We start from the raw sequence: 20,468 nt of genomic DNA, 5'->3' as shown, positions 1-20,468 counted from the left end.
AATGTTTAGGAGGGAGTTTCACACCTAATTATGTCAATTGCTTTTCAACTATATTATGTCACAATAGTTGAAGAGCAACTGATACAATTATGTGGCATTCTTCCTTATGTTTAGTTACCTTTGACAACAATTAACACAAAAGTGAAAAAAAATTATATCTTTGTAAATTCACAAAAACTAATCTTAATCATTTAGATTTCTTAACTCATTATATATATTATGTATGGAATTAACATTGTAGTGATTTGAAATGTGATATTCTTGTTCAAATTTAGTTGCTTTTGCAACAATCAAAACAAAGGAAAATAAATAAATTTAATAACACACCATCAATGATGTAAAAGAATTAATTGAAGGATATTTGCATTTTTATTTTATTAAAACAATATTTGCATTCTTAAGTAGGCATAAAACATGCCTATATGTATCAGTCATTATATCATGTAAACACATATAATATGATCAAATCACTAACCACTATTATTGTCTTTATAGCTTGTCTATAAAATAAAACACTAAAGATTATAAATTTTAGTAAAAAAAATTATTGAAATATTGGAGGAAACTAATAAAAAATTAGTGATATTTGTGTTAGTACGATTTTAAAATGCACCACATATCGAGAGCTCAATTAGTTATAAAAAAACCTAAAAAGCAAAATCCGTTATTTTATCATTTTTTATTTTTTTCATTTGGTCTTAACTTACGTGTTTTGTAAGAGTTTGATTTCCACAAGAAGAGTCTAATTTAACTAAAAAAATCAAAAGAGTTTGATTTGCACATGTTGAAGCTGAAATGGTAGTTCAATGACAAATAGTGAAGAAACAGAACAACAACAGTAACAAAGAGTTTAAGTGTAAAATGGCAAAGACAAAAAGGCTAAACACACTGTTTGAATTAGTGGAGAGTTGGTTACTTATTTTGCTAGGTGTCATTGTATCATTGGTGGATAGTTTTGAGAGTTAGTTATTGAATTTAGGTGCCAAGTTTTAATCTCTGTTTTTCATGTATATAAGTAGTTGTAAGCTAATTATCTTGTAACTAATTCAATAACAATTTCTTGATTAATAAATGCAAGTTTTCTTTTCTCTCTCAAAGCTCTCTCCAAGTTCTTTGTGATAATTTGTTTTTACATGGTATCAGAGCAAATTTTCCTTCACTTTCCTTCCTACCAAACAAAGTTTTCTTTATGAATTAGATTTTTTCTTAGCTTTCATGGCTTCAGATTCATCGAGTGTACCTTCGTCTTCAATTGTACCACCTACAAGTGCAGTTATGGCAAATGAATCTACCAATAATCCTTTCTTTTTACCAACAAATGAGAATCTTGGTTTAATTCTCACATCTCAACCTCTCACTAGTTCGGAGAATTACATGAGTTGGGCAAGATTTGTGTTTTTGGCTTTGAGTGCTAGAAACAAGTTTGGATTTGTGAATGGTTCAATTCCAAAGCCAGATCCAACCTCACCTTTGTTCAATTCTTGGAGTAGATGCAACACTACGATTCTTTCATGGTTGACCAATTCACTTAGTCCTCATCTCAAGGCAAGTGTGATGTACATCAATTTAGCAAAAGACTTGTGGATTGATATTAAAGATAGGCTATCTCAGGAGAACACACCAAGATTGTTTGAGCTTCAAAAGGAGATTTCACACTTGGTTCAAGATTCACTCTTAGTGAGTTCCTATTTTACCAAATTCAAGGGATGAATTTGTCAATTATCAACCTTTCACAATTTGCACTTGTGCTTGTGTTTGTGGTTCTAAGTCATCTCAGTTAGATGCACAGCATAAAGAACATGTATTTCATTTCTTAATGGGCTTGAATGATAGCTATGGAAACCTCATTGGGCAAATCTTGCTCATTGAGCCTTTTCCTTCTCTTAGCAAAGTGTGTTCTTTGATTTTGCAAGAAGAGAAAAGAAGAAGTATAGGAAATACTGTTAATATGGTTCAAAAATTGGATGTTGTGGCAATTTATGTGAATAACAATAGATCTTTTCAAGGAAATCAGGGTCATAACAAAGGTGGTGAAAAAGGAAAGAATGAAAGACCTATTTGTACTTACTGTGGTTTTATTGGGCATAAAGTAGATAAGTTTTATAAACTCCATGGCTACCCTCCTGGATACAAGCCTAAAGGGGGTAACAAGCCAATGGCTAATCAAGTTTCAGGCAATTTTGGGTTTGATGCTAATTCCACTATTCAATCCATTGGATTACCTAATTTTGGAGTCCAATTTGACAGCATGTTTCAGAATTTGGTGAATACTCCTCTTGGTGTTCAATTTGGTTTTTAGAATGATATTGTAAGTACACATTTTGGTATTACACAAGGTGCATCTGATAGTTCTTTTGGTGGTTCTTTTCTGCAGCAAAGTCCTCAATCTTTTCAGACTTAATGCCCTATCTCTCAGGCTCAATGTGAGCAATTACTCACATTTCTAAAAGGGTATATAGGTGTAGATTCAGGCATTGGCACTTAAACCAGTCAAGTTACATCTGTCATAACTCCCAATACCATTTCTACCCCACTACAGACATTTGCACCTGTCACACTTCAATCATCCTTGCCTTCTACTTCCAATTCAGCTTCTTGTTCTTCTAATTTCTCAAGTAATCCTTTTTGGATTCCACCTAATTTTTCTCATTCAGTTTTTTCTGCTCAAGTAGTAGATAGGATTGCTTATAAATCTAGTTCTTGGATTATAGATACTGGAGCCACTAATCATATGATTCATTTAGTGACTCAACTTACCTCTATTACTCCAATTGTCAATACTTGTGTCTATTTGCCAAATGGAAAATAAGCCTTAGTCACACATGTTGGCAATGTGCATATTTCTTCTACTCTTGTTTTGACTAATGTTTTGTGTGTTTCATCTTTTGATTTTAACCTAATTTCGGTTAGTAAACTTACCAAAAATCTGTTTTGTTGTCTCATTTTTCTTGGTCATTGCTGCTTTATTCAAGACCTTGCTCAATGGAGCATGATTGGTCAGGGTAGAGAAAACAATGGCTTGTATTTGTTGGATTCTTCTAGTTAGCAAAGCTCTTCTGCTCTTACTGTTGCTACTAGTCATTTTTCAAGCACAAATTTATTGCATACTAGATTAGGCCATCTTTCATTTTCTAAACTTCAATTGTTGAAAAATGTTGTAAACATTGATATTTCTAATAAAGCTTCATGCTGTGATGTTTGTCATTTCTTTTAACAAAAAAGACTTCATTTTTCCATTAGTAATCATGTATCTTCTACCCCTTTAGAATTGATTCATTGTGATCTTTGGGGTCTTTTTGCTACCTGCATTGTTAGAGGTTACAATTACTTTTTTACTATTGTGGATGATTTTTCAAGATGCACTTGGGTTTATTTTCTCAAACTTAAATCAGATACCCAAGTTTTACTTCCAAGTTTTGCTAATATGGTTAAAACTTAATTTACAACATTAAGACCATTAGAAGTGATAATGGTACAAAATTTTACCTTAAAGGCTTCTTTCACTCCAATGGTATCTTGCACCAATTATCTTGTGTTGATACTCCTCAACAAAATGCCATTGTTGAGAGGAAGTATCAGCATATACTTAATGTTGCTAAAGTATTGAGATTTCAATCTAAGGTTCCCTTGTGTTTTTGGGGTGACTACATTCCCACTGCAGTCCACTTGATAAATAGGGTTCCTTCTAAATCTCTAAGTAACAAAAGCTCTTATGAAATGTTTTTTCATACTCCACCATCTTATACACATCTTAGGAGTTTTGGTTGTTTGTGTTTTATCTCCACCTCACCTAATCATAGGCACAAATTTGCACCTAGGGCTAGGAAGTGTGTGTTTTTGGGCTATCCACATGGCATTAAAGGCTACAAAGTATTAGATCTTGATTCCAATTCTATTTTCATATCCAGGGACATTGTTTTCTATGAGTCTATTTTTGCTTATGCATTTGCTTCTCATCCTTCCACTTCTTACTTAGATGACTTTGTTTTTCCTCATGCAACTTCAGATGTTCCTTGTACCACTGACTTTGGTTCTCCTTTATTTTCTTCCACTACTCATGATCATTCTAATTCTAATGACACTTCTATACCAGTATCATTAGATGCTCATAATTCTGCTGTTTCTATCTTAGATCCTACCCCATTAGATGATCCTAATGCTAATACTTCCATACCAAACCCTATATCAAATTATGATTCTGTTATAATTCCTATTGATCAACCTATACAGCCCCAATTAAGAAGATCCACTAGACCTCACATTCCTCCATCTTACCTATCAGATTATTCTTGTAAATCTGTTAGTGCTAAACCACAATCTGGTCTGCCATAAACCATTTAATATTTTTTGAGTTATTCTCACTTGAGTCTTTCTTTTAAGTCCTTTGTTCTAGTAGTCAGTGCTACTCTTTCAGAGCCTGCCTCCTTTCATCAGGTTGTTCAATATCCTAAATAGATGGCTACTCTGGACAAAGAGATTGAGGCATTGGAGGTGAACAACACATGGACTTTAGCTCCTTTGCCACCTAGTAAGACTGCCATAGGCTGCAAATGGGTTTACAAGATCAAGTATTTACCTGATGGATCAATTGAGAGGTATAAGACTCGTTTAGTTGCTAAGGGATTCACTCAAAAGCATGGTTTAGATTATTCTAAGACTTTTCCCCTAGTTGCTAAATCTGTTTCTGTCAGGATTGTTTTTTCTTTAGCTGTTGTGAAAGGGTGGTATTTGCATCAAATGGATGTTAATAATACATTCTTGCATGGTGACTTGGTTGAGGATGTATATATGTCCTTACCACCTAGTTTCCACAACAAGGAGGAGGGTTTGGTTTGCAAGTTGAATAAAAGTCTCTATGGTCTTAAGCAAGCTCCAAGACAATGGTTTGAGAAGTTTTTAACTACCATTTTGCAGATGGGTTTTGTACAATCCAAATCAAACTATTCCCCATTCACACATTCACAAGGTGCTTCTTTCACTATACTCTTGGTTTATGTTGATGATATCTTGCTTACAGGAAATAATCTCACTTGTGTTACTGCTTTAGAGAAGTTGCTTAATGATAAATTTGGTTTAAAGGACCTTTGTTCATTAAGGTATTTCGTGGGCTTAGAGGTTGCAAGGACTGGTGCAGGCATTAGTTTAAACCAAAGGAAATATGCCTTGGAGATATTCAAAGATACAGGTTTTATGGGCTGCATACCTGTGAAATTTCCTATGGAACAAAACTTAAGGTTGTCTAAGTATGAAGGGAAACTTCTTGCAGAACCAGGGATGTATAGAAGACTTATAGGAAGATTGTTATACTTAACTTTGACAAGGCCTGATATAACATATGCTGTGCACAGATTGAGTCAATTTGTGTCATAGCCTAGAGAACCTCATTTGCTAGCAGCACACAGGGTTCTTCAATTCATCAAAGGTTCACTAGGAAAATGGATTTTCTTCCCTAGCAATACAAAGTTGCATATTAAGTCCTTTTGTGATGTAGATTGGGTTGGATGTCCTGATACTCATAGGTCTCTCACAAAATATGCAGTGTATTTTGGGGATTCTTTGATATCCTGGAGATCAAAGAAGCAAGGAGTGGTGTCTAGGTCCTCTGCAGAAGCTGAGTACAAGGCAATGGCTAGTGTAGCTTGTGCAATTACTTGGGTAATGCAACTACTTAAAAATCTAAAGATTGAACATCACAAGCCCCTGCAATGCTGTTTTGTGATAATCAAGTAGCATTGTGCATAGTTGCAAACCCAGTTTTCCATGAACGAACCAAACACATAGAAGTTGATTGTCATTTGGTCAGGGACAAAATTTTGGAAGGGAAAATAAAGACTTTTCATGTAGCAACCAATTCTTAAGTAGCTGATATATTTACTAAGGCTTTAGGTATGACATCGTTTACAAGGTTGTCAGGAAAGTTGGGATTGAAAGATATTTTCCAACCAAAATTCTTGAAGGAAGCTAGTTCAGTTAAAGTCACAGAGTCTAAGACACTGGACTTGAGGGGAAGTGTTGAAGCTGAAATGGTAGTTCAACGACAAACAATGTAGAATCAGAACAACAACAGTAACAAAGAGTTTAAGTGTAAAACGGCAAAGAAGCAAAAGAAAGGAAAGGGTTAAACGCACCGTTTGAATTAGTGGAGAGTTGGTTACTTATTCTTCCAGGTGTCATTGTATCATTGGTGGATAGTTTTGAGAGTTAGTTATTGAATTTTAGCGCCAAGTTTTAGTCTCTGTTTTTCATGTATATAGGCAGTTGTAAGCTAATTATCTTGTAACTAATTCAGTAATAGTTTCTTGATTAGTAAATGCAAGTTTTCTAACCGTTTCTTGATTAGTAAATGCAACTTTTCTTTTCTCTCTCAAAGCTCTCTTTGAGTTCTATGTGATTTTCTGTTTTTACAGCACGAGAAGAGTCTGCGTTAATTAAAAAAATCAAAATCTATTTATAGAATATCCATTAAAACCATGGGCTATATAACAAGATTCTTGAGCTCTACCTTTTAATGGAAAAAGATTTATAACTCTTCCATGAAAAGAGATTCAAAATTCAAAGCTAAAATCTCTAATTGTTGTGTTCTCTTGTTTGGTCTATATACCTAGCCATGATAATAAATTTTTCTATTTTACTGAAATTTGAGATAAATTTTTCTATTTTACTGAAATTTGAGATAAAACCGAATGTTCAAAAGTTAATTCGAATTTATTTGATTCTATAAAGAAATAAAAGAGAAAAACCATAATACCCGATGCATGACCATTAACTAAATTATTCCTTAACTTATGTGTTTCAATGTATGAATTAGATTATGAAAAGGAATTTTTAACTACAAATATTAGTTTCAAAAATAATTATAATAAATTAATGGCTATGTCTTAATTTGCCTCTTTAAGAAGGAATAACACAAGCAAAATCAATAATGGTCGAAATAGAAAATATATTGGTACAAGTTATAATATTAATTTCTACCATGTAACAACCAAAGAACTCCACAAAAATGGCCACAATACAATAATACCTAAGGTTGTCGAGGAAATAGGAGTGCAACATTTCTACCAATTTCCTGCATAATGAGAACACATTAGTTGAAAAGTATACAAGGAAAACAACAATGAGAAAAATGGAAGCAATTATAGCCAATGTGGCTATAAAAGTTAGCAGGCAATTACACTGACTTGATGAACAAATATTCAAGGTTCCTGGAGCCAGCATGGCCATCATCAACTGCATTAAGAGCTGCTTTGAGCACCCGAATTGCAGTTGGGCTGTTTCTTAGACTCCCTTGACACCATTTAATCTAATCATAAAATGACTATATGATTTTCTTTGTGTAAGCTCCGCATCCCAGATGTATTATAAAACAAAATCCATGAGGATATCCGTGTTCATGGACTCATAGTTCATGAGAAAGGGCATCTTACGGATGCTGTACCTCAACAATTTTCAGGTTTTCTTATACTGGAAATGAACTCACCAGTACAACAATGTTTATAAGTCCCATTTTATATACTTCGGAAGCTGTGTAGAACCTTGCCAAAAACCGCATCTCACGTGTTCTTTTAGGGCCATTCTGTTTAACAAAATTTGGTTTGCAAATTTATAAAAATTTAAAATATAAAAATAACTCACTTAATTAAAAACCTGCCACATGAGCAAAATTATAAGTAAACCAATGACAACATAAGGAGCAAAGCATTAGAACAACAGTTGTTGTTGTTGTTGTTTTTTTTTAATACAAGATAGAAATTCTATTCTAACTTAATTTAAGTGTATATACATGTGAAGCTCCCTTTATAAAACTTGATTCCTGGCCCTTACTTCCTACACCCCACAAGCACTTATACTTGTGGAGTGACCATTGCATCAAGGGCTTACGGTGCTAACAATAGTTATTTACTAACATTAAGTGACATTTGGTGTTGTAAAAAAAAAAAAACCTTGTGAGTTTTGAAGTCCTAGTATTCCGTCCTTTAAAAATTGTTAAAAATTAAACAACTGAGTGGTGCCAAATAAGATATCTCTTGTGAACCATGACTGAATAGTTGTAGCACACCAATCAACAATTCAGATTTTCGGCAAATCCCTATGTTCAGAATTCAGCACTATTATTGTGAAACCAATAGATGTGCTGATGCTCTCTCTCGACGGGAGCTCTTTTGACACAAGATTTTGTTGTTCTTATGGAACCTCCTGATATTTCCTTTTTGCCTAGTCTGGATGCTGCTGGTACCCTGTATGATCAAAGCATTAGCTCGATTTCAATGTCTTCTTTTTAGCTTTTGAATGAGATCCCTCTTTTACCCCCCCCCCAAAAAAAAAAAAAAAAACTACCTTAGGACCAGTTTGACCAAAAATAGCATTAATTGCTCCAATGGTTAAATCACAGACCATGTGTTACACATGTCCTCCTCTAACAGCATAACCTGCCACCTGATTTTACTATTTAGGATAGGTGTGAACTGTGAACAAAGTAATTGATAGGTAGCAAGTCTGATGGTAAGGAACTGTCAACCTCATACTAAGTAACACTGAAGTGCACTAATATATATATATCATAAAGTACACAGCTCAGTTACATCAGGAGTCCATGAGATTGACAGCATTAAGACTAGATGCAAAGTGGAATGAAGCAGAGTATACCATTGCTATCACTGGCTTTGGAAGACGACGAATCTGTACCTTGTAATGATTAAACCAAAAATTAGAAGACTGGCCATGAAGCATTTGATTTTTATTTTTTAATCAAGGCTCAAGGGTTACAATTGGAAGCAATATTTAGGGTTAATCATGAAGATTCATGCTCAACCAGGTTTTGGTTGGGGGATCAAGGCCTCAAGGGACTTATGCAAGCACTAAATAGAGTCAAGAGGATAAATTGTGTTAGGATAAACCATATACCTGTAAATCTAAAACATTAAGACGACCAAAATTTTCATAGTCATCATAACCATCCTTGGTTCTCAACACCTGGTCACCACCACTATAAAATGCCTTGGTTTCCTACAGCATTAAATCATTAACAACAGCAAATCAATACAGGTTCCATGGACATACAGAATATCAATATAATTTATACATTAGTGGCACCAACATCCAACATATTCATATTTTCAATCCTTCTTAGAAGGCAAAAGGACCATTTGTTTTCCTTGATAGATAGGAAACACAAATACGTCAATAGTTTTCAAATTGGGCATGCAGGTGAGTAGTCTTTCTCATGCCCAAAACTTGCAGACATATCTTCATTCATTTCATCTTGAAGAACAGCCCCCCTTCCTCAACACACAGACTAATGAGGAAAAAACAATCAAGGTTGTATCATGTTAGCTTAAAAATTGAATTAATTTTGCAGAACAAGAAGAGACTTGGTCACTATCAGATTTTGTGGTATGACAACTATCATCCCACACAAAACATAGCTAATACAAAATAAATATGCAAGTAGGGTCGGTACACAATCACAAGGACTTGTATTTGAGACTACTTTGCATTCACTAGAGACGACAAGAAGGTAGACATGAGCAAGGTGCATGGTTCTGAAGTAGTATGACAATAATAGTACTCAATAATTTCATAGTAAAGCTGTACAAAGCCGAAAATAATAGTACTGACTAAAGACAACCAGTGGGTGCTACTATTGAGTTTGATCAAAATAAACAACTTAACAAACTCATCTCTCTCTTTTTCTATACTCCAAAAGCATTACATGAAGGGCCAACACAGCATCCTTTAGCAATGCATGAGATCACGATGGTCATTGTGTTCCAAAATGATAGGCACTATACATACCCATGTCACAAGGGCTAGAAATTGAAGTAAAACTGTAAAAGAATTTTATGTTTTTATATAACCACTAAATAGAATTAAACAATAATGGAACTCACTAACAAACAGACACTAGAATTGACAGATACTAAACAATCAGGTGAGACAAGCATATATAGACGAATGGCCGCAAAACATAGGTACAATTTCTTTTAAGTGTTGTACCTTAGTTTCCCAATTGGATTCAACAATGTGATTACATTGACCCAAACAACACAAAATGTGTTATCTTCTCACAAAAACAATTAAATTTAACAATGTGATTCATTGACCAATGCATACTTTTGGTTGAATTTAACTGCGAACCTAAAATGTGAACATAAGGAACTATAAAGTCTATAATTAAGTTTTGTATGTAGATGTTGCAATCTAGACTAGCACGTAAAAAATACTTTGATGTGCAAAGTAAGTTAGATTAAGATACCTTCCCAGTAAGAATGATAACTCCCACTGAACTATCATTCCTCGCATCATCAAATGCACGACTAAGCTCCTTAATTGTCAGTGGCCGGAATGCATTTCGTCTCTCTGTCCTATTACTAGTTATCTGCTACAAACCACTGTGAGACAGTTACATATTTAAGAATTCAGTTCCATAACAAATGCTTGACCTTTGCTAACCCTTCGCCAATGGCTTTCTCGTAGATAATGTCAGTGAAGTGAAACTCATTGCCGGACTCATCATCACAAGCAAGTGGGAACTTCACCATGGATCCTATGGTAGCTGTCGTTCATGGAGGTGTTACATAATTCAATATTTGAACCAAGTAATTGGAGGCAAATGATCGAGCGGAATGAAATGGTTGGTCACACAAGCCATTCTTCTTCTCGCTGTGTTCAAGTGCTTCTCTGCAGTGTGTGCCATTGAAGGAGATAGAATTAATTGCTCTGGTTTTTTACTTATTGAAAATGAGAGTTACTGTTGGGGTTGAGCTTGATGGCTCTTGTTGCAGAGAAGATGCTGGTTTAGATTTCTAATGACAGACATCATCGAATAAGATAAGGTGCATTGTTGGAAATGGCATCAGCTTTCATCAATTTTATCTAAAGAACAAAAAAAAGTTCAAATATTCATTAAACTTGGTGAAACCAATCAGATTCTAAAAAATAAAAAAGTGTTTCATGCATTTAGAAGACGTAAGACATTTTAGTCACTTTTAACAAAAAAAATAAAAAAATCTAAAATTGATAGAAATGTACCGAAAATCTTTAAAATGACCGTCATACCATTAAAACCATGAAAATGACAAAAATACTATTGAAAACCTCTTAATTGTCTAAAACATCTTAGAAACTTTTATTGTGAGAAAAATACTCCTAAAATTTCTAAAATAACTAAAATACACTTAAAACCTTTAAATATTCTTAAAACATTTAGGGTTTATTTAGATACCCTTTATTGTTGAAAACTAAAAATACTGTAACAAAATAATTTTTAAACGTGTGAATAGTGTCGTATAACCCAGTTTTAATAAAAATTTTGCTAAATTAGACAACTTGTGGGTCTTGTGAACAGTGCACAGGACCCACTGATAGAGACGCAAACGCGCTGAAATGAAATTTTAGTGCAATCCAAACCCACTCTTAAAATGACCAAATTAATCGTGAAACTTTTAAAATGACAAAAATACATTTAAAACCTATAAAAGGATGAAAATACCCTTAAATTTTTTTAAATGATAGAATTCCCCTAAAAACCTCTAATATAATATGTTTAAAATACCTCTAAAATCACAAGAAAAAAAAAAAAAAAAAAAAAAAAAAAAAAAAAAAAAAAAAAAAAAAGAGAAAAAAAGAAAGGAAACACCCTAAACTATCAAAATGATGAAAATATATCCTAAAACTTCCAAAATGATCATGGGCTCATGGTATGCCTCTAAATTTTACAAGGAACACAAAAACAATTCAAAGTGTCATTTTTTAAGGTTTTAAGTGTTTGTAATTATGAGAGAGAACCAAATTTTTTATTTAAACTTGTGATTTTTCATACATGCCAAATGCTAAAAATATTTTTTACAACAAAAACATCACATCGAAAACAAATTGTTTTCCTTGACAAAATACATTTTATACTTGAGACATTGTTACATGAGATGAAAATTAGGTGTAATTACTGGAAAAAAAAAACCACTTTTATCTATTTTATATAACCATTTTATTTAAAATTATTAAAAATTTTACCAACTAAGCTAACTTGAATATGCAAAAAAAAAAAAAAAAAAAAAAACCTTTAAAAACAACCAAGACAAAAACAATTAGGCGCATTTGGTATGTGTGTTTAAACAATAATTTTCAAATTTTTTAAAAATATGTATAAATAAAAAAATGTATTAAAATTCATGTAATATTGTTTAAAAACTCAAAACATATTATAAACAAATCTGCTATAAAGCCCCTAAACAGTACATGCAGCGTCAAAATGGAAAATTTGAAATATATAAAGAGATAATAAAATGAAAACAACGCAGGCCAAAATCGTACAACCAGAAATTGACATCTGTACTACAAGTCGTCGGTGGAGGCGTGATTTCACCGCCCATGAATTGAAGGCTCAATTCTCAAAGCCCTCAAACGGTGCCGCATCTAAGTGAAGCCAATTGCAGATCAAATATTATTCGAGTTCGAGCTCACTGGCTTCTGAATTCTGACTCTAAGAGTAGCGAAGAAGTCAAAAAAACGGTGGAAAAATGTCACATCACCTTGTTCTCAACCCAGCTATTCGGTACTTCTCAATTTCAATTACTCCGAATTCTTTTACTTTTAATACCATCTATTTAAATTCTAAAGAGAAGCTTTGATATATGCATGTATGAATTCGATTTTTAATTTTTTTTTCATTAATTAATTAAATTATGATAATGAATTCGCTCATTTCGTTTTGGTTCTTATGTTTGATCTTGTTTGTTTATTATTATGTAATTTGTCATAGGTTACAGTTAACTCAAAGTTAACTAAAGTCTCTTGTCGTGAACTGGTGTCGAAATGCACAGCCACTAAAAACTAATTGGTTTTTTGGCTTCATGGTAAAGGATGTCATAATTTCAAATATTATTGTGCGTGTGTGTATAACGTATTTTTTGGACACGGTTATGGATCCTTAACTGACTATACAAGATCAATCTTATGTATTTTTTTCTGCCATTCTATTCTATTTGAGATCATAATCACCTTAATTGGCACGTTCTTTTTTACTACTACTAATGTTATTTTAGGTATTTCTGTACTTTTTTTGTTCCCTTGACTTAAATCAACTTACATTTTCTCAACTATCTTGTGTGTATAATGTACTTTTTGGGATCGGTTATAGATCCTTAACCGACTATTCTTGATGAGGCACATGTATTTTTACTGCCATTCTCTTCTATTTGAGATCATAATCACCATAATTCGCACGTTCTTTTTTACTACTACTACTACTAATGTTATTTTGGGTATTTCTCTCCTTTTTTGTTCCCTTGGCTTGAATCAACTTACCGTTCCTCATTGGTACGTTAATCTCTCTCCTTTGCACGTTACCAAACTCTCATAAGCGGCTCTCTCTCATCTTTTCATCCATAGGGACCACCCTATTAACAATTAAGCGATTAAATTCATCATTTCCAATCTGCTTGCGCTTTTGGGATAAGTGCAGTTTATTGTGGTAGTATCATAATAGATGGTCTTGAGTTCATGATTAAATTCACTGTTTCCCATTGATTCATGAAAGTTGTTGTGATATTACATGTTACTTAACCATGGGTATTGTTTCACAAATGCATGTAGCTTTGTTTGCTCTATTTTGATGGTGATATACTTGAATCTGGATATGTATAGAGGATATTCTTTTATCGCAAATTTGAATAGAGAAATTTGTATACTATCTCATACTTTGGAAATCTATTATAACAAAGAAGCTTGACTTATACACTATTATGGGACTCCAGCTAAAAGCAATGTCTGTGTACTCTCTCACAATCTGAATCTATATAACCATGCTAGAGAAGAATTCGTGTAAACTAGCACTGTCATGGTATACATGATTTACCTAAATAGCTAATGGTGCGAAAGGGGTCTGGAACTCATGCCGACCACACAAGTAACTACACCGTGAAATAATAAATCTTTTTGAGCTCAACAGAGATCATGATCGGATTGAATCCGGTTGCTTGATGGCTTGCCTATCTGTAAACAACCAATTGGCGGCATGGTGGGAGTCCTCAACTCTCCAAAAGTCTGCCAGCAGAAGGGATCATACATGTGGTATTTCTCTTGCATCGGTTTTAGCTGTATGGCAGTTAGTGATACATCCACACATGGTAGACTGTCGCTACAAGCAAAGTGTACGGGCTTAACTGTGTATGTCCCTCTTATCCTTTCATAATTGATTCCTGATAGAGCTACGGCTGATGTTTGGTTGCTGCATTTGCTTTTGTCACAATAGTATTGGTCAATCACAATTGGGAATTCAACTTCAGAAACTTGAATGTTTGAGAACAGTACCCCCTGCACAGAGCCTGATCCTCCCTGCAAATTTAACATTTGAAATCATGAGTCAGAGATAAAGGTGGCTTATGTCTAGCATGTGTAACAAGTAACAACTTAGAGATTATATTTGGCATTAGGAACAATGTGTGTTCATCATTCAGATGGTGTTCTTGAAAGGTCCCCATATTTTGATTGGAATCATTTTAAATTATGGTGAATATCATTGTGTTCTTGAAAGGTCCCATGTTTTGATTTGTTTGGTAAGCATGGTTCAGATATTTGGATTATGGTGCTGGCTTGTTTGGAAGGAGCGGAATAGATGCACTTTTGAAGATATGGAGAGCTCATTGGATCAATTGAAAACTTTGTTTGCCCATACTCTTTTTAATTGGTCCTGGGTTTGGGTTTTCACACAGTATTCTTCTATTTTAGAGTTTCAAGTTTCTCTTAGATTTTTCTTTTGAGATTGCTGTACTTTTTGATCCTTTGTGTTCATATTCGTGAACATAAAGTATATTTGATTTTCAATAAAGCTTATTACTTATGAAAAAAAAAAAAAAAGAATATCGAAGTTTTCATAGTGGTCAAATTCTTGGAAACTATATGTTGAACTGGGTCAAAGTTAAGAAACGTGAAAGTTCTAAAATTCACTTGTAGTCAATAAAAATGGTTGAAACTCAAAACCTTCATGCTAACTTAAATTTTCATAAAAAGGGAATATATTGGCTGAGCCATTTTAGCAGCCAACAAAAGATGAAGTGCTCAGCTTTCAATGTTTTTTGATTTTATAAAAGTTGGATCTGCCTCTTTAAGCAGAGTCTTGATTTGTTACTTCTAACTTGAGTTTTCCAATCATATAGAATGACAGATGGTATCCATACCTGCCATGTCTTGATCCTGACACCGTTCATTGTGTTGTGCATAATGACATCTCGGACAGTAATGTTTGAGACGCAGGCTTTGGTGTTATCCTTTCCTAGACTTCCAATGCTGATTCCATGCCCTGGCCCACAGTTGACATTGTGTATGTATACATTTGAGCATCCAGTTTGTATAGAAACACAGTCATCTCCTGCACATGTCATTCAGGCATTTTATAAGTTAAAGTCAGCTTATATACATGACTTAGTTATGTTCATTATCCTTGTCATATCTGACATCACATTTTATTTTACATTCAGTGCCATGTATAATATTTGGGCTTTTAATTTTATATGGATGCTGTCATTTCATGCTCAAAGGATTTGCTATGAAGAGCTAAATTTAGCTTATACTGGATGTAATGACCTTTTTAGGTCCATTCTATGTTTTCTAGGTTGGCCCTGTTTTTAACTATAAATAAACAAAGGGAAGAAGGAATGGAAGCCAGAAGTTCTACTTGCTGATAAAAGACAAGAAAAGTTGAGAAAAATACAACAAAAAATTTTTCTTTTATCTGTAGGGTTCAAGACCTAATCCTATACTGGATGGTCCAGTAATGGTTCAGGGCATGACATGTGTCGTATAATAGGTGGCTGCAATGCTTGAAATGTGAGAGGAGCCATGTCCTAAGCTATAAGTGGTCAGAGATTGTTGCCCTTAGCAATAAGGCTATGACAAGATAAGATTGTGCCATGTTTGCTCATGATCCTATCTCACGGATGTCACTTACCATATTTTTTTTGTCTGTAATTTCTATATTGGCATCAAATTATTTATCCTCAAATATTTGACTCTGCAGGTCATAATCTTCACCCTACCTCAGCATGTGGTCTACAACATTGACTAAACAATTATTGAATAACTTAATTATTCATGTAGAAGCAATTAATTACCGCAAGCGAGATTGCAGCTGTAAATTAGAACGTCTTTTGAGCCCTGTAGGTGGATTCCATCCGTGTTGGGACTGTCACCGGGAGATGAGACGCTTATATCATGGACCAGCACTCCCGTGCAGTAGTCAAACTTGAGGTGGCACTGTGGACTACTTTGAATTGTTATGCCTGTGACCGTCACATTAAAACTCCCATAAAACCTCAGTGCCTGTGCAATAAAAATGCATCATGTTAAAGGATTGTATGGTCATGGAATATGCTTGGAATTTAGAAGTTTTGAAATGGTTCTCACAGTTGGCTTGATGCTTGGCATTATCCTCCCAAGGTTGCTGCTTACCTACCACACAGTTGTATGAGATGCATAAATGATTAGCTTCTGATAATTGAGACAATAATTGCAGGGAAATATACAAAGTGAGGGAGATTGTTACCGGCATTGGTGGATTCTCTTCAACACTGCTGTTTAATGGGACAAGAAGTTTTATTTCATCATCTATAGGATCATCAAACGGGGCGTCTTGCCACCAGACTGAGCCTCTTCCATCAATGATACCATTTCCCTGAATTGTAATTCCTCTCAGCTTTGTGAACTCAAGCCATTGTAAGAGACCTTTGCCCCAAGCATTGGAGTTTGTTGGAGCAATGATCGTCCCATCTAGCTGAGAAAAATATACTCTCTTCAGTCTTTAATTTCAATTGTCAGTCGTTGTTTATGCATTACTGGATGGTAATGGTAATGGTTATGGAAGACAAGATCAATTATCAATCACAGCTACTACTTGGGATGATCACAGGTGAAAGGTGAAAGCATTGTTATAGTAGTTAGTTGGCCGGATTATAAATTTTTGTCTATGCAATTGACTATTTTCATGCAAGATAAAAATAATCATTCAGAATTTTACAAGGATGAAACTCTTTCTGAATTTTACTGGTGGATATTGTTTTGACAAGACATAAAGATAAGATTTCAGTTTCATCCTTGCTCTTTGTCCTGTCATCCTGTGTAGTGTGTATATAGGATTTACACAAGTATCTACCATTGTACCTTATAAATTTTTAGCACAAACTGCCAGTGGAAAGGGTTTGTGTTACCCATTGTAAGTCCACATCATGTTCAGTTTTGGACACAAACAGGGCACAAACCTCACCGCATTAAAAATTGTCTCTTGTTCTACATGAAGTTAGAAGATGTACTATTATAGATTTTGACATTTGTACGCTGGAGTGGCCTAGAGGGGAAGGGGGACCTTGAGGGGTACAAATGGAAAACTGGGGGGGGGGGGGGGGGGGGGGGACCCTAAACACTTCCTTATGCCAGTTTAGTAATGGAGATATCAATACTTGAGGGGATGTAGGCATGTAATAATTATCTTATATATTGAATATATGCATCTTTCATTTTGCTGCATGTGAATCTTATAGTTGTGTGAGACTCATAAATTGTGAAAAGAATAATGCATATATTCGATACTTAAAATATTATCTAGTCTCATAAAATGTGAAAAGAATGATGCATATATTCAGATACTTAAAATACTATCTAGGAGACAAGAGATAGGAGACCATAGACATTCCTTTCAATGCATGAGAGGCCTTAGAAATGGGATAAGAGATCCTTCATGCTCATACCCAACAAGTATTTGAATTCAGAATGTTAACCCAATAAAATTACTCCTCTATGGTAGAGAAATTTTATATTGTGTTGCTATTTACCTGAAACACTATGTTTGCTTGACAGTACGGACCAGAGAATGAGATGGGTCCCACGAGGAATTCATATTCTGCTGGAACGACTATCATTGATGCCTCTATTTTACACGCAGCTGCCCATGCAGCTTGGAATGCCTGCGATGCACCATAACATTTTTTTTGTGTTAGTTGTATGACAGTATTAACAATAACTGATTTTCTAAATAATTCGGTTGGTGTTCGTGTGTGCAAAACAGTATACAATAGTTGTTGGATTCGTGAGTTCGTGACCCAACCCAACTGTCATAACGGGAATCAATTTTTTTTTTCCCTTTGTGGGCCCCACATCAACATGCTTTGGTTTGTTCTTGTGTCTTTTATCTTTTTGTATCTTTAATTCTTTTGGTTTATTGTTTAACTATTGGGACCTATACATTTTTTCCATCGAGAATGGGGACAACACACTTATCTATACCGCTCTTATTTGTTTGAACATCTATTACTACGTACTTGTTAGTGCACCTTCCATATATACTAATTATTTTATGTGTTAAATATCAATATACTTTGAAAATATAGATAGTGCATGTGAAATTATAGTTTATCTATATTACCCTTATTTGTTTGGACATTGATTACTACATACTAATTAGTGTGCATTTCATACACACTTGCTATTTTATGTGTTAAATATAGACGATATGTGTGAAATTATGGACATTATATGTATGGAAGGTACACTAACGAGTGAGAAAATATCTTCCCTATTTGGTTTTACAAACTCATATGAAAATTCAATTTGCTATTGTGCCCCAAATGATCCTTAAAATCACCAAAGCAACTTGCATTGCACCTTAGATGAAAAAGCTACAATGAATTGCCCATTTTCTATATTTTTTTGTTCAATGGTAATTCTGTCATTCCCCTGAATTTTCTTGCAAAATTGAAAATTTTGTAATTATTTTAAAAAAAAAAATTTTGCGAATATTTGCATGTAAACCATATATATTACAAAGCAACATTAGACATATTTTCTTTAGCATTTGATGAGAATTGGGAATCACCTTCGTGTCATCTGTGCTTCCATCACCTTTGGCACCAAAATCTAGCACGTTAAAGGTGGTAGAATGACCCGCAGGCGGGTTTGATGGGAACTCTTCTTTTGGTTTAGGAGTTGGAAGCGGCGGAGCTTTTGGTTTAGGAGAGTGAGGAGGAGATTTTGGTTTAGGAGTTGGAAGCGGTGAAGCTTTGTGAGGAGGAGATTTTGGTTTAGGAGTTGGAAGCGGTGAAGCTTTGTGAGCAGGAGATTTTGGTTTTGATCCTCCACTATGGTGGTTATTACTACTTCCTTGACTCTTTCCTTTCTTCTTAAACAAAGAAGCCGAAATACCTCTGCTATGCCTCCAATGCTTGCCTCTTCTGGCATTGCAAGTTTCAAAATTTGATGAACAAAGTATAAAAGCAATGAAAAGCATGAATGTGAGGCTTCTTAAGCTCAAACCTCTCATCATGTTTAGCACAAATGTGTGTGTTTGTGTGTGTGTGTGAGAGAGAGAGAGACAGAGAGGGAGAGAGAGATTCTTCAGATAGCCAAAATGAGTGATGGTTGTGTTTAAATAGGAAGAGAACTCCAAAGCTGAACAGTATTGTGCAGACATAAGCAGAGATAAAGTTTTGATATTGGTATAGGCATTTACGTTTCATTCTTTAATTCCTTCATTTTTTTTTTCTTTTCTCGTTTATTAATTATCTTGTTATCTTTTATGTGAATTTTGGTTGGAATTTGTTTTAGCTCAACAACAGGGTCCCATTTAGCCACATGTCGATATGTGATTGGCATGTGATTCATCCATTTTGTTTGACCCAACACGTCGTTAATCAATTATCAGTATATGCCAAGCTTTGTGTTTTATATTTTTGTTTTTTCTAATGATAAAGTAACTCACACACATACTAGATAGCAGTACTAGCAGGATCATGAACTTGCGGTCTCACTCTCACACAAATACTAAGGATTGGATGGAATGCCAGTTTATTGACACATATAGACTTTGTTATCATAATTCATAACAATGAAAGCCAAATGTACCTATCGTGGTATGAGAGTTTTCATTTTCTTTCCAGCTCAAAGCTTGACACAACAATCTTGATTAAGAAGAAAGTTCATCATAATAAACTAAAATTTGAAGGAAAAAACCTGTCATTCCATTATGAAAATAGTGTGGCTCACCAATTGTGGATTAGCAAATGCTTATTAATTAGCATATTCAACTTTTTTTTTTTTTGGTTCTATATTTCTATTTAAGAAATTATGTAAATGAGTGAAGTGCACACAATTTCTTCTAAACCATACATCGATGAAGTTTCTTTTGCCCCTAAGTTTTATGTTTCCCAAATTTTCTTTGGCATTACTCATATGATATACATATTTTAATGTTACTTATATAATAATTTAGCATTGGATGTAAAAGCCAAAAAGCGGCACGTGAGTGGGTCTAATGTAATGAGGTGTCAAGGGCCGGCACTGATTATAACAGCTCTACACGGTCACATGCACCCTTCACGGGCTAAGACTTTTTGTACTTTGTCTTCTTAACCCCGCACCCATATGGCTAAGAAAAAAACTTGAGGCTGCTTTGTTATCACAAATGTGAAGTTTTTGTTTCTCCTCCC

General features: G+C 34.3%; 2 protein-coding genes across 3 annotated transcripts; both read right to left on the bottom strand.

The window, feature by feature from the left end:
* Positions 1 to 7,021: 7,021 nt before the first annotated feature.
* LOC115981175 (1,4-dihydroxy-2-naphthoyl-CoA synthase, peroxisomal) lies at positions 7,022 to 10,693 on the bottom strand. The gene is given in 10 exon segments (XM_031103345.1): positions 7,022 to 7,071; positions 7,207 to 7,300; positions 7,436 to 7,573; positions 8,305 to 8,433; positions 8,644 to 8,682; positions 8,902 to 9,003; positions 10,253 to 10,375; positions 10,440 to 10,521; positions 10,523 to 10,593; positions 10,595 to 10,693. Coding segments are annotated over 10 exon segments (927 nt in total).
* A 3,014-nt stretch (positions 10,694 to 13,707) lies between these two features.
* LOC115982551 (polygalacturonase At1g48100) lies at positions 13,708 to 19,483 on the bottom strand. Of its 2 annotated transcripts, XM_031105178.1 has the most exons (8): positions 19,104 to 19,483; positions 18,860 to 19,058; positions 17,820 to 17,951; positions 16,538 to 16,765; positions 16,399 to 16,443; positions 16,107 to 16,314; positions 15,174 to 15,364; positions 13,708 to 14,331 (listed from the first exon to the last, which is right to left on the bottom strand). In XM_031105178.1, the coding sequence occupies exons 1-8, from the start codon at positions 19,451 to 19,453 to the stop codon at positions 13,939 to 13,941; spliced, it is 1,746 nt and encodes a 581-aa protein (XP_030961038.1). In that variant the 5' UTR covers positions 19,454 to 19,483; the 3' UTR covers positions 13,708 to 13,938. The 2 variants fall into 2 exon arrangements, with proteins under 2 accessions (XP_030961038.1, XP_030961037.1); XM_031105177.1 differs by having other exon boundaries at positions 18,860 to 19,483.
* Between the last annotated feature and the right edge of the window lie 985 nt (positions 19,484 to 20,468).

This window comes from Quercus lobata, chromosome 3 (assembly GCF_001633185.2).
Source record: "Quercus lobata isolate SW786 chromosome 3, ValleyOak3.0 Primary Assembly, whole genome shotgun sequence".
NCBI classification, from domain to species: domain Eukaryota; kingdom Viridiplantae; phylum Streptophyta; class Magnoliopsida; order Fagales; family Fagaceae; genus Quercus; species Quercus lobata.
Note: the sequence above shows the minus strand (reverse complement) of the source record. Positions and strands in the feature narration are given on the sequence as shown.